The sequence below is a fragment of the Halichondria panicea genome, chromosome 12 (genome assembly GCF_963675165.1).
Source record: "Halichondria panicea chromosome 12, odHalPani1.1, whole genome shotgun sequence".
Classification (NCBI taxonomy): domain Eukaryota; kingdom Metazoa; phylum Porifera; class Demospongiae; order Suberitida; family Halichondriidae; genus Halichondria; species Halichondria panicea.
The window spans coordinates 6,200,217-6,214,715 of NC_087388.1; the positions used below are offsets into that span (position 1 = coordinate 6,200,217).

The 14,499-nt window shown below is 39.4% G+C and overlaps 1 protein-coding gene and 2 long non-coding RNA genes across 3 annotated transcripts; 2 read left to right on the plus strand and 1 right to left on the minus strand.

The window, feature by feature from the left end:
• LOC135345803 (uncharacterized) lies at positions 1-2,340 on the plus strand. Its single transcript, XM_064543261.1, has 9 exons — positions 1-7; positions 146-192; positions 249-330; positions 391-561; positions 679-815; positions 903-1,008; positions 1,074-1,157; positions 1,217-1,381; positions 2,170-2,340. Exons 2-9 carry the CDS (start codon positions 167-169, stop codon positions 2,227-2,229), a joined length of 831 nt encoding a protein of 276 aa, XP_064399331.1. The 5' UTR covers positions 1-7; positions 146-166; the 3' UTR covers positions 2,230-2,340.
• A 3,409-nt stretch (positions 2,341-5,749) lies between these two features.
• Positions 5,750-6,762, minus strand: LOC135345804 (uncharacterized). Its single transcript, XR_010397898.1, has 2 exons — positions 6,135-6,762; positions 5,750-6,083 (listed from the first exon to the last, which is right to left on the minus strand). It is a non-coding gene; the product is annotated as an uncharacterized LOC135345804 (long non-coding RNA).
• A 5,247-nt stretch (positions 6,763-12,009) lies between these two features.
• Positions 12,010-14,304, plus strand: LOC135345813 (uncharacterized). The gene is made up of 3 exons (XR_010397900.1): positions 12,010-12,461; positions 12,590-12,868; positions 13,254-14,304. It is a non-coding gene; the product is annotated as an uncharacterized LOC135345813 (long non-coding RNA).
• Positions 14,305-14,499: the final 195 nt, after the last annotated feature.

The following is a 14,499-nucleotide window of genomic DNA, read 5'->3' on the forward strand; positions in this document are numbered from 1 at the left end:
CAAACAAGTATGTGAATTTGATGTCGGTTATAATTATACATTAATTGTTGCGCACTGATGAGGTGTACATGTTGCATGCGTCAGCAATCGCTTGAGGTACACACTTTTAATTGTCAGTTGTTTTAATCTGTTTATTCTTCTATAGCTCCGGAAGATCTATCCTGTCATGATTGATGCATTTGAAGAATATAGGTAGGGTATATTAATTGTGAAAGAACATAATACGACATATTCACATTAACATTCAGGTTCAACAGATATCAACTCGACTGTCTTCTATTTTTGTCTCCTGACTTGAACACTACAGCTATCTGCCCTGCCTGTCCTCAGGTTTGTGGTTTTGTTATAGCAATTAGACTCTGGCAGCCTATACTTACCTTTTACCTGCAGAGCAATGGAACTCAAATTATATACATGGATGGTGTATTTGGACTATGTCAGAAAAAGTCTGCTGGTGTTAGTGTTCGACCACCACTCTTCTCTGGTGTATTCTTTGAGGAACAGCAAGCAGTAGATGAGTTTGTTGCTGATTATGATACATTTGGCCAGATAATCGACAAGGTAAGGTTTTAGCGTTATACTTAATTGGTCAAGTGTGAAAACCTGCGCTATACAATTTGGATGTAATTAAATAGACTTTTAGCACATTTCACTCAGTTAATTTTATCCTGGCATTAGGGGTGTCATGAGTTCCTCGCTGGAGACACTTTGCGCTCCAAATCAAGGTACGCAGTTCTAGATGAAACTGCCGTGTTTGGAAGCATCTGTCGTCATGAGTTTCCCCAGAGATTTCTGAATATGAAGCATGGAGAAAGGTATGTACGTAAAATTAAGGTTTTCAAAAAGAGCATATACATGGTGCATTGTTAAAAATTAAGGTATTCTGTATCTTAATTATCTAGACTAGCATATCCTGTGTACCTGCTAAAGAAGGCACACCAAAACAAGGGTGACAAGTGTCTGTTGTTACTGTATGATATTGCCTGCTTACTCGAAACTCATCTGAAGGTTTGTGTCTCAATAGTCAGATGTAATCTTAATTAGTACGCACTCATATTTGATTACTTCTCCAGAATCGTGGACATCTTGACATGTTAGAAAAGACAACATTAGGAGTGCCAATTTTTCATGTCTATGGGCATTGTGCATTCTGTCAGGTAAGAAGAAAGACGCCAAAGCTGTGTGTTAATAACTTACTGTTGTATTATACATGTAGCTGACATATTCACCTAGAGTCCTAACTGGATGCGGACTTACTGATGGTGAAGCTATGGAGAGACTGTGGTCATATCTAAGAAGATTTGCTAAATCCACCAAAGAAATGCGACCATCTCATCGCATTGATGTCCTTACCTCAGCTCTATTACATTATGCATCAAGAGTACGTCTTAATCTAGGTTTGTTTTTTGTTAGGGCTACCATAATATTAGCTCTCAGCACTAGTTGGTATGCACCTATGTATGCTTTGCATAAAGGAAAAAAAATGCTAACTCTTGTATACGTAGGGGCATCGTTAGTCAAAAAGCTGAAGAACGCCCAAAACACTCAAGAGTCAAATGGTTAGACGTAGTCAAGAATAAAGTTTGTGAATTTTGTGCACTTTTATATTGCACCTTCAGGTACACTGACGGAGTCATCAGCTGAACAATTGCAGAAACAATAACACGGGCTGTTCGCAAGGAGTCAAACTGATCTGAGTGAGCATTAATTATATATATCAGATGATTGTATCAAAATTGTGATGACACTTTGACAGGTTTCGGGCAACGTCACAAAACCTTTCAGAACATCCTTCATATTGCTCGCAAGCGTAGGTTTTTAATATCTACCAAAGCGAGATACGCTGGTAAGAATGTTAGTCAGCACAATCATGTAATTATATAAATAATAGTTAAGTAATAATTATGATTTAGAAGCCCAAAGAGCTGGTTGTATAGTATCCCGAACGTAGTGAGGGTTCTTCTAGCCCTATAGGGCTTCTAAATTATGTGGAAACTTCCTAAACAGCTAGTGTCTAAGCATTAATTTTATTTTTATTATAGCAACCATGATTCTCTAGCCAATCAGATTTTGATCTACATGATTTTCTAAGTTGGATAGAACACTACCTTTAGCCAATCAGATTGTAGTATGTATGCATGCTAACATGATCTATGTACTTTGTTACAGATGGTCAATCGATTGCTGCACGCCTTGCAAAGAAGATATCATCAAGTACGAGTACGCTGAAACGAACAGTGAGCAGATTTAATGGTATGCGTTATGATCAATTTGAAGGAGTAGCATACCATCTGCCAGCCAATTTGAATTGGGAGACAGTTTCCAATTTGGAAGAATTGTCTACGTTGGAGGTCGCGTCGGCTGGAAATTGTACCATTCCCATTCATTTGTGGATAAAAGTTGTGAGAGCGTGTAATATGAAGGAAAGGGCAACGGAAGAAGTGAAGATGATAATGGAAGAAATTAATACTGTTGCCAACAACCTGAAATACGAGCATTCCGTAATAAGTCGTCATATACAGGATATCGCCACATCTGATAGTCTGTCTCTGTTTCAGAAAGGTTGCCTTAACCTTTTGCACCGAAGATTATTACTGTGCGAATCTTATTTAATTACGTTTTCCAGAACAGTTAACCAGTATCATACTGTAGAGCTACCTGATACCAGCTTATTAGGTCCAGATGGTTCATTTTTTTTACAATTGTCAAATCCATGAACATGATTACCCTTCCATTACTGATATTATTTGTACAGACAGTAGTAGTGATGATGATTCTGACGTCGACAATTGAACACTTATCTTTTTTATGTACTTTAATTAATAATTTATTAATCACACTTTAATTAATTAGCTATAGGCAGTCATTATTTCTTAAACATCAATGCCTTTTATAAATTGAAGTCAAGGCTATTATAAGTCAACCGCGCGCATGCATAATTAAACATTATATGAATATGAACTGCATATAGTTTTGACAATTATATATATAGTCCTAAACTCGGACATAAATTATTATCTATGTCATACATACAATTGTACATACATAATTATATACGTACGTACAAACAATAATAACGTAATCTTACTTACGTATACAGTACACAAGATAGAGAGAATATAGAATCGCGAATAAAATGGAAGGAAACCTTTACCATTCCTATTACAATTGTATATACAATAATTATAACAATTATCATAGTAGTTTTATAGTCAGCTGGTTATTTACGTTTGCGATTAGTTCTTGTATGAAGTGGGGAGACATCAGCTACGTTTGATATCATACTGCTCGGCCATTCCACGATGATCCCTGTGCTCAATTTATTTTCCCCAAAAGCATCTTCAAACCAAGCTACAGCACCAACTTGTACAACATCCACAACGGAAAGCGTTTCACAATCTTTTTGGCAAGGACGACCATGAATGGTTTTATGTACACCAGGAAGCACTGTACCTGTCGCAACAATACTTCCATCTCTGCCTTTCATAAAAATCGTACTGACGGTATCAGTGTTAGAAATAGCTTGATTGGACAAGATTCCAGAAGGTGTTGCTTTGGTTGTAGTTTTAGTGGTTGATTTCTTCACAGTGGAAATAACAGCTTTGGATGTAGTAGATGAGGTGGTGTTGATTGGGTTTGCGTTTGTTGAGGTAACATTGAATGAGCTGGAATTTGTGTTCAGACTGGTTGTACTTGCCGAGGCTGCAGTGGCTGGGGTAGCAAATTGTTTCTTGGACAGGTCATCTGTAGTAATAATTAGAGAAACGAGGTGTACAGTTTGTCGTGCACACAAAGCAATCAGTTTTACGTAATCAAATAATGGTATCTACATTACATTTACTTATAAAGCCTTACCATACAGAAAGTATAGGAGCTGAAGGATGACAGGATTGCAGGGTGAGATTGAAGAAATTTTTTCCCATCTGTGGTTCCCACACTTAAAACCTTTTTATTAACAAACATCATTGTAGCCATCTCACAACCAAGTGATTGCAGCAGATTGGCCTGTATAAGTGCACAAGGTAAATATAGCCACATGTTAGGGTTTAGTGTGTTGTCTACATTATAGGCATTATATCATTTATAAGCCCGCCTCATAGTAAAAGTAATTATTTCCTTAGCTCGCATAAATTGGACCTGTCGCAACATCATAATAATTATGTTCACAAAAATAATTAATTTTAGGTGATAAAATACAATATTATATGTGCCGTCTATACGTGCACATATAGTACTCACAACACCTACATCTCCCTGATGTCTCTTAGCAACCCGAACAATGAGCTGCCTCTTTTTTTCCGGCGTTAGTTCCTCCTCATCCTCCTCCTCATTGCTACCCTCAATATCATTTGCTACTGCATTGTACTTTTCCTTATCAGCAGTGCTGATTTTTCTCCAAGCCTCTGCCATCAATTTTGATTTATCTGAGAGAGTCTTCTCTTTGAGATCTAATATAATCGTGCATTTGCTGAATAGTGAGTGAATGCACAACTTTTATATACGGCATGCATGTCATTAAAATAAACTATCCACCATAAAATCTACGTACCTTGTTGTTTGTGAAACTCTTTACTGAAGACATTAAAGCCAGAGGCCTGCCTTAATTTCCTACGTGTGGACAGCTTTTTAGTTCTAGCACGAGGAACAGTGTCACAATGAGAGCTGGTGTGTCGTTTCTTGTGATTGTTTATCCAATACTGCATGTATGCATGTGCGTATTTAGTTTTGGTAGTGTGTATGTTGCTGTACGCACACACACACACAGACCCACATGTACACACGCATACACACATACGCGCACATGTACACACACACACATACACACGCGCGCACGCACGAGTTACTCTACTTTGCTATGGTGTACCTCGTCCTTAAAGAATTGCTCCTTCATCCGCGCACTCCCTTGTATATTATATTAAAGGTCCATGTACATAATCTCGATTCCAGGCCGCAAGGAAAGCACGCACGCACGCACGCACGCACGCACGCACGCACGCACGCACGCACGCACGCACGCACGCACGCACGCACGCACGCACGCACGCACGCACACACACACACACACACACACACACACACACACACACACACACACACACACACACACACACACACACACACACACACACACACACACACACACACACACACACACTAATTAATGATCCCAGACTAAATAATTGGACAAAGCTAAAGCCATCTCATGTGTAACCAATACCGACTGCATGTACATGTTACAAATACTATACTACCAATTAAAGTCCATATAATACTAAGGCAGCGTGTATACACATAACCAATATTGACTGCAATCAATGCTACTACCAAGTAGTAGCTACATGTGTCAGGCTACAGCCTAAAAGTAAAAGTAACCAATGCTTGACTACAATCAATACTGCTAGTCTTTACAGCAGGTGATGTGTACAGGGTGAAACATCTGTACCTTAATTAGCTGCAAGGGCTGATAAAGAGAAGAGGGCATGCAACTCACTATTAGTTTAATGTGCGAGCAAAACTGCATTCAATTTATTTTATAGCTATCTGCACATGTACTTTACACAAAATCAGAAGTAGTTTGTGCTTTTCCAGTAAATTCCACCGCCCATGCACTTACAGTTTTTGCTCGCAAGCTGTTGCATGCCCTCTTCTTAGCCTCGATCCCAGGCCGAGTTTTCGCTTTTATAACGGTTAGGCGAACAACTGGGCCTGGTACTAGTTGTCTGCGCATGCGTCAAATTTTCATTGTATATTTGTGGTCGGCAAAAATATTTAATAAATCAATAATGGAAATTTGTACACAGAAAATGCACAGAGTGAGTACACAAAAGATGCACATAGGGAGCTGCTTCACAAAGGCCTGGGGAGTTGCCAGTTGTGCTGCAGCACAATTACAGTGACCCAGGGCAACTTCAAGATGATTGAATGCCTTCAAATTACGTTTCAAAAAGATTTAGCAGGCTGCTGGACTTCTCTGATTCTAGGCCCCAACTCGTAACTCATTGCTTGAGAAAACGTAGATTCTCTTGATGTCTCTGAGCTACCCAGCAACGCTCGAATGAGCAGGTCATACTCCAGTCCTGTGTCTGTGAGTATAGGACAATATTAAAAGAAACCAAAGACGGTTAAACCCTTACCTCAAACTGTCCAGTCTCGTCCGTTAGTATAGCCAAGAGGAGCACTGTTGGGATAGCTGGATATTAGCCATTGCTCCTGTACAGAGAAGTAGACATTTTAAATACGTGTAGATCTATACATATTAAATTTCTCGGTTATAGTGTCATTGTCGACGAGCTGATGATGGCAGCACCAAGTTCTCTAGCTCACACTCTTCACTTGATCCACCATATTAATGATGAAACTATATATAGTCTACCTACGTACCGGTAGATCTTGCCAAACATGAACAAGACTTGATAGCATAGCCATCCATAGGGCCCACACAAAAATATCTGACCTTAACAAGCTTGACAAAGCTTTATACCTCTTCCCTTGTTGTTCAGTCTTCAGAATAAGCTTCAGAGAAGAGAGAAGCTTCAGCTAAGAGCCATTCCAATCGATTCCAATAATGATAAAACGGGAACTGACTTCTAGTACACGATAGTACACGAATATAAATGTCACGAAAGTGAACGAGAATATCCATTCGTCAGAATCTGACGAACGACTGACGCATGCGCAGACAACTAGTACCAGGCCCAGTTGTTCGCCTAACCGTTATAAAAGCGAAAACTCGGCCTGGGATCGAGGCTAGCCCTCTTCTATTTATTAACCCTTGATAATAAACCATGTTGACTCTACGATCAATATACTGGTAATTTACTCAACTCTCACGCAAATGCTAGTAGAAAGGCAGACCTAAAACGCAATTAACTGGTCACGTGACCAAAATTGCTGTCCAAAGCGCAATGCTTACTTGGCAATTTTTTAGGATCTTTTTTGGACATAAGCAGACGGTAAGAGATGTAGAGAGTATTTGTATAGCTAGAAATTAATTGTATATAGGGGCTAGACGAAGTTTAATTACAAATGCATGTATTTGATGACAGCTTGTTAGTGACAATGTACATTTTTGACGTATAGGTATCAGATATGGACCGCATACCTAAAAAGAAGTCTAAGGCATCCAAGGTAAAGCTACAAGCAAGCTCAAGACTCCTTAAAAAGTCGACATAACTGTTACAACTTATCCCGATCTTCAACCTTTCCTAAATATGATTGTGCTAATCCTATACACAATTACTTTCTAGCTATATAGTGACTGCTTATGTTCAAAAAAGATCCTAAAACAGTTTAGCAGAATGTGCATATATGCCAAGAAAGCATTGCGCTTTCTGCAATTTTGGTCACGTGACGTCAGCCTACAAGGTAACTAACCAGTTGACTATGATCAATACTGTTACTAAGCAACGTGGGTGGACAATTAATTTATTATTTACCGTATTTATCTCATTGAACAGTATTTTATCTTATTGTGATATAGCCTCCTTCTCAAGGCCTAAACAATTAGGCCTGCTACTGACTGCTTGCGCATGCGTCAAATTATTGGATAATATTCCCGTAATGTTTCCATTAAACTGAGTTTTTACCCGAATTATATCCTGAATAACATATACAGACAAAGAATACTCTTCATAAAGTCAGACACAGAGCTATATAGCTAGCTAGCTAGAGACAGAGCTGTATTGGTTACAGCAGCAATTTCTTTCTGATAGAGTCGACTTTCACCAAGGTTAGTGTCAGATGGGCGTGGCCTATCCATATAGGCTATTGTCAGCCTTCCCCTCCGTTCAGAGGATTGTTATCCACACGGTTGCAGGCTGTGAGTCCTTTGTTAACATAGTAGGCTAAGGGTAGCTATTAGAATGCTATCACACGGGCTACAATCACACTTCTATCCACTTTCTTCAATCCACTTCCGTTCGTTGTGACGTCATTGTTTTACTGAGCAAAATACAATGGTATCCGAATTACCCACTTTCTGGGTAATAGGTGGCGCATGCGCAAACAGTCGATACCAGGCCCTCTCTTAGCGGCCTGGAATCGAGGCTAATTGTGATAAAGAACAGAAAAAAAGAAAAAGAAGAGGCTACCTCTCTGCATATACTGTAGACAGAGACAGCTAAGTAAAACATCAGCTCTGTAGATTTATTCATTAACTTGAGGCTTGGATCGGATACACACTCAGGCGACAAGTTAATCTCATAAGAAATTAGTTAAACCTGTGGGTAAAAAATAAATGTGGATAAGTACAGTGGCTGTGACGTAACATAATGTGAGGACTATACTTATTGATTTACACAATAGATTTACCATTGAAAGCACTATCCATTAATACACACTCAAGCAACAAGTCCGGATACACACTCAAGCAACAAGTCCCTCGGATCGGATACACACAAGTCCCTTGGATTGTAAACACATTCAGGCCACACAGTTCTCGGATCAGATACCACGTACTTACTCTGTGACCAATTTTCAGCAAATGTCACAACAATACTTCCTTCCAGAGAGAATGGCACTGAACGTCGAACAGACACACCAACACTTTGAAGATGGCTTCACTCAGAGAAACAAGAGGAGAAATCACCATCACAACACTTCTTTCAGAGAGAGGTGCACTGGTCCTGTCAAGCTTCACATCAATCAAGAAAGGGAGTGTCTGGAAAGCAGATGGACTTGCTCTGGGACTTGCTCTGGGACTTGCCATAGCCGGTCGGTACGGTACCCACATAAACACCAGCGTACAGACACTTCAACGCCTCCAGCTGCTTGTCTTTCAAGACTAGACCTGGTATTCCAACACAGGATAACGCGTACACAAGAGCAGAAGAGAAGGTAGCAGCCATTACACAACTTGGACTAGATTTCTTTTTTCAATGACATCATTATAAATGAAACAGATATCAATGTTTTACAAACTAATGCGGAATAAGAATACTGATAAATATACTGCAATTTACGATAACCAAGATTCTTGGTAATTCTGGCGCATGCGTAAACAGTGTATACCAGGCCGCCTTTCTCAGCGGCTTGGAATCGAGGCTATCTCCAGACTAGCAACAGGACCTTTGGAACACCTTGTCGAAATTAACAGCCTAAATGCTCATTTATGTGAATGTGACCGTCGACCATGGTTCTCTGTGCAATGATGGCTTCAAGCTCAGTGTTTTTCTCGTAGGCTTTCAACTCCTAGCCTTAATTGATACACTGTCTGATATAGCCCTCTGTGTATGTTCTGTCCCTAACATGAGGTGGCTTGTGGCTTTATCACTATGCTTGTGGGCGTGTAGCCCACTTGACTTTGCTGACTGTGCAGAACAAAATTCATATGTGAGTTTGACCAGACTCAAGCTTTTAGGTTGAGGCGGGTATTCGAGACTACCCAAGAAATAAAAAAGTGAAGTGAAGTGCAATAACCTTGGTTGTAAGTGGACGGGGGAGCAAGGGAAGCTTGAAGAGCACCTCAACAGAGATGCAGAGGAATGGTCCATTGGATGTCCGTTTGCCGAATTATATTGTCCTTATAAATGTGGGCAACAGCTGCAACGAAAAGATATTAAAATCCACCAAAATTTACATTGTCCCGAATACAAAGCAAAGGTACCGGTGCAATTCTACGATCAGCTTTCCTTCATCCAACCAATTGATGTATTCCAGATTACGTCTGCATCTGGATATTATCACTGCGATAGTCTTGGATTATCAATTGAAGCTCCTGAAGGAATCATACCTCAAGGTTCAGTACTACCTCTAAAAATCGGAATGTTTTTGTACGGTCCGTTTAAGTTCCCCAAACATTGCATTCCTATTGCTCCAGTACTTATGATCCGTCCACCTGAAGATGTTTGCTTGTTAAAACCACTTAAAATTACAATACCGCTTATAATCACTGAACCTAACGATAGTGATGTGGAAGCCCTTGGAATACAGGCGGTAAAAGCCAAACATGCTACGAATGATTGTATGTTTGAGGAACTGGACGAATCGTGTACTAACCTTAAGCTTCATAGTCAAAACGGTTTTGGATATGCAACCTTCTCAATTTCACACTTCTGTTTTATTTCTGTTCGTGGTAACAACAGCAGTGACGTCATTAAACAAAGTGGCTATTGTATTTATCCCTTGCATCCTCGTCCTAGTACCATGTCATCCAGTGTCTTCACTTACCACTTGTGTGTCACCTATTTCACGGAGCCTTGCATAACAGTGAGTCAAGTTACTGTTGTGTTGCATAAATAAACAGCATGAAATTCTCTTATAGGCAATTGAACAGTAATTTCCTAAGGATAAATATGAACTAAAAACAGCCGACATTAAAAGGTTTACATTCAGAGGACCAGAACCTTACATTGAAGCTTCGATAAAGATAGTTGATGGTGAATGGAAGGCATACCTCCAGTCGGCCAATCCTGCTACTGGAGCCTATGTAAGTTGTGTAGATATGCAGAACAATAAGTTAATTGTATCTGCATAATCTCTATTATTATACTATAGGCTACATGTCATGTATGTTTCATAATACACACATGCATGCATTTTATAGAGAATCAAAGCTGAATCAATTGACCTATGGAGAAAAACCCTTGACGAGTTGAAGCTGGAAATCAAGATTTTGGTATACCCACCATCATTTCGTATTTACGATGTTAACCATAAGGCTACGGCAATGTCTTCGACTGTCACAATCCAATTCAAAACAAATCAAGTTGAGAGTGACAACTTCTACATGACATTGATACAACCACTACCATCAGATTCTGATTCCACTTCTGCATCTCCAAGTATAACTCTAACTTGTAATTTTTTTTAATTGCTAAAATAATTTAAGCTTTATAATAACTGCTTTTGTGTTTCCTTGTTTCTTATTTTAATACGGTACTGTTTATTTTCCTTTCCAGAAACAGAAGGTACTTCAAAGAATTCTATCGATAGGGAGATCACACAAAGTGACGTGCCACACTTGGCTGGTTACTTCAACGATGTTGAACTATATCTCGATTGTTGTGGACTGACCCCTGGCCAACAAACAGATGTGAATGAAAAAAAACTTAGTTCTGGTAATCATGTGGCAATGATCAAGTGCTTGACAATCTGGAGAACAACAAATCCCAAAGCTGCCACATTCCGAGCACTACTGGACTTTGTAGTGTGCCTTAGGAAAGGTGAAATTGCTCGCCAAATCCGTCAGTATATATCTGCATGAACTCTATCATTAATATAGGACTTACTGTACACATTGTATTCTTAATTTGTTGTTTCCATGTTTCAGAATTTGAAAAATGCTCGATATGTCTTCACTATACACGAGAGTACATTAAGATATACATGTGTGAGATAACAACAACAACGTTCAACACAAACAAAGTGCACGATTCAGCATGCAATAGTGAATTAAATTTACAAACAAAAACTGATGGAGTCAAAAAAGTTTAATACTAGTGACATGATGATTATATATGGATGATGATTATATATATACGTAACCTTAATTGTATATGAATACTAGTCTAGTACAACTATAATCAAGGTTATCTATAGTCAGCTACTCTGTTAATCTGTTGCAAGCTATAATTATAGCTATAGTGTTTCAGCATGTCAAAAGTTATGTTGCATGTCCCGTGTGTTCATTCACATCAGTACCTGCTATATTGCATATGGGTATTGTAATGTATTATTTCCTCGCTGTGTTTCGCTGCAGGTGGTTTCTGTATCAGCCGGGTGCACTAGGATGTAACCACACCCACTGACTGTATACCTAGAACAGGTACACTGCACATAATTAGCTATATAACTGCTTTAATTTTTGTGACGTCAGTTTTAATCTGGATGTTTTTGTGATTGCTAATTACGCTGTTGCTGAATGACAATAATTATAATTGTTGTTTGCGCTGAACACAGTGCTTTGTGTGCAAATGTATTGTGCTATACGGGTTTCCCCACCATTGTACGCAATGCCCGTATATATTAAACACACTATAATTATGATCAAAGGTCACTCATCCATGCACACAATGTGATGTCATGCATGCTATGCTATAGTTAATGCATGAAATTGAGAGGTAGCTATATACTAGTTTACTAATACAACTCTCAACCCTAAACAAGTGTGTATAGTTGCATGGCCTTCAATATGACTGATGAAAAGCACCTAACAATTGTTATGCTAAAAGAGAAAACGGAAGCAACAGATACTCAGCTAGACACAGAGATTCAAAAAAATCATTTACAAGAAATTGCCCAGCATTTCGGTAGCTGGGAAAAGTTTGTAGTCGAGTTCAAACTTTCTGAAGCAGAGAAGGCCGATGTGAAAGTTTGTGTCAATACCAAAGGACACACAGATGGCATGTTCACAGCTTTATCCTTGTGGATTAAGAAAAATCCTCTAAGCACTTACAGAAACTTATTGGATATACTGGTACGACTTGAAGAGGGAGAGCTAGCCTATAAAGTTTGCAAAATTGGTAAGCATGATCTCCAATTAATACAATAATTTGTATGCATGATTGCAAGCAATTAAAGCAGTACAGCTGATAATGACATGTACAAACTGTTTGACTTGTTTTACCACAGTTTAAATTGTTTTTAATAGTAAAGAGCCGTGTTAAAGGAAATGATTTTGGTGGTGAGCACCGAGTTGAATGTGGCTCAACTGGACATGGCTCAACTATACCTAGATCTAGATCTGCAAGGGGTCTAGACCGGGAACCTGATGGAGATTCTGAGCACCGTGTTGAATATGAATATGCCTCAACTATACCTAGATCTAGAGATCTACATCTAGGTATAGTTGAGGCAAGGAGTCTAGACTGGGAGCATGTTGCACTTGGAGATTCCGAGCACCGTGTTGAATATGCTGAAGATTTCCAGGGTGAGTATAATTATATCGATAAAACGACTAGATCTATAATTATGGCCAGGAGCAGAATAGTGATCGAGGGAAGGAGTGTCTTACTACGCGGATTCTATATCGTCTAGCTGTATGTACTAATCACGCCATCAAACTGCTAAGTGCTGCTATTCATTGTACACTTATAGATCAAACGCGTACAATCATACATGTACGTTTGCCACGCACTCTGTGTGAAAACCACACATCATTTTTTTACAGTGTACAGAGCACTTGGCACATTTAATACAAACAAGAAGTGTGGTTAATTAAAACGATAGTGAGTCCGCAATACTTTGCATAGTAAGACGCTCCATCCCCTCATATCTGCTCCTGATATGACGTATACATTCATTGATTTACACAGTTCGGACATGCACAAATCCTGGGTGTTCGTGGTCAGGAGAATGGAGGTCCCTGGCTGGTCATCTGGCCGAATGCGAGCACCAGCCTGTGGCCTGCAAGTATGCTGAATATGGGTGCATAGAGAAAAGAAAAAGAAAAGAAATTCTAGAGCACGAGGAAAATGCCCAGTTGCATATTGGAACAACAATCATAGCTTTCGACAAGCTAACAAAAAAATGGCCACTTTTGAAAGCGAACGGGCTTATATGAATGCCAGGCTGCTAAAACCAAGCAATGTAATCACCCACACTTTCAAAATGACCGCGTTTACTCAGCACCGAGATAACAGCGACATCTTTTATGGTCCTCCATTCTACACATCTGCTAAGGGCAACAAAGTGTGTGCTCGTGTACATGCATATGGCAAGGATAATACAAATGGACGTGGAACGCATATCTCAGTGGAAATGTGCTTGATGAAGGGTGAAAACGACGATTACCTTACTTGGCCATTCACTGGGACTGTTACATTCGAGCTGCTCAACCAACTGAAGGATCGTGGCCACCACAAAGGGACTTTCACATTCCCGCAAAACCATCCTGCCAGCCAACGTGTTGTAGATGACGAGATAGCAGAAGTTGGCTTTGGAATTGATCAGTTTATTGGGAACACTGAAACTGAGCTCGGCTTAGTGGAATATCTCTTGAGTGCCAACCCTGAATTCCTCAGAAATGACACTCTCATCTTTCGAGTTTCTGTCCAAGTTCCTTCCTATAGTCCTTGGTTGGAATGCACTTTGTAACAATGGTAGTTTTGTTGTACATAGGCTGAACAACATAATTATATACATCAGTACACTATTTGACTTGTATAGCTATAGTAGTTGTGTGTGACTCCTGATATCCGAAGCCTTTTGGAAACTTACAATCTCCTTGTGTACTTGTGATCAGATATTATAGCGTTCATAGTTTTAGTTTGGCTACAAGCATATGAATTTTTAATGAGCAGTATAATTATAATCAACAAGTTTGTATGAACAATATTTGCATGAACAATAATTATACAATTGAAGCATCAATTGAACATTATTCAGAAAACAAGTATCTAAGTAGTACAGAGACTACTAGAACGTTTAGACTGTTCCCCATGACCTTGTAGCACTGTACCGTGCTGAGGGAGGCAGGAAAGACGAAAGAAGGAGGAAAGCACATCAGATTAGCCACCTCTCTCGGAGTGAAATATCGAAGCTTCAGCGGACGTAGAAATG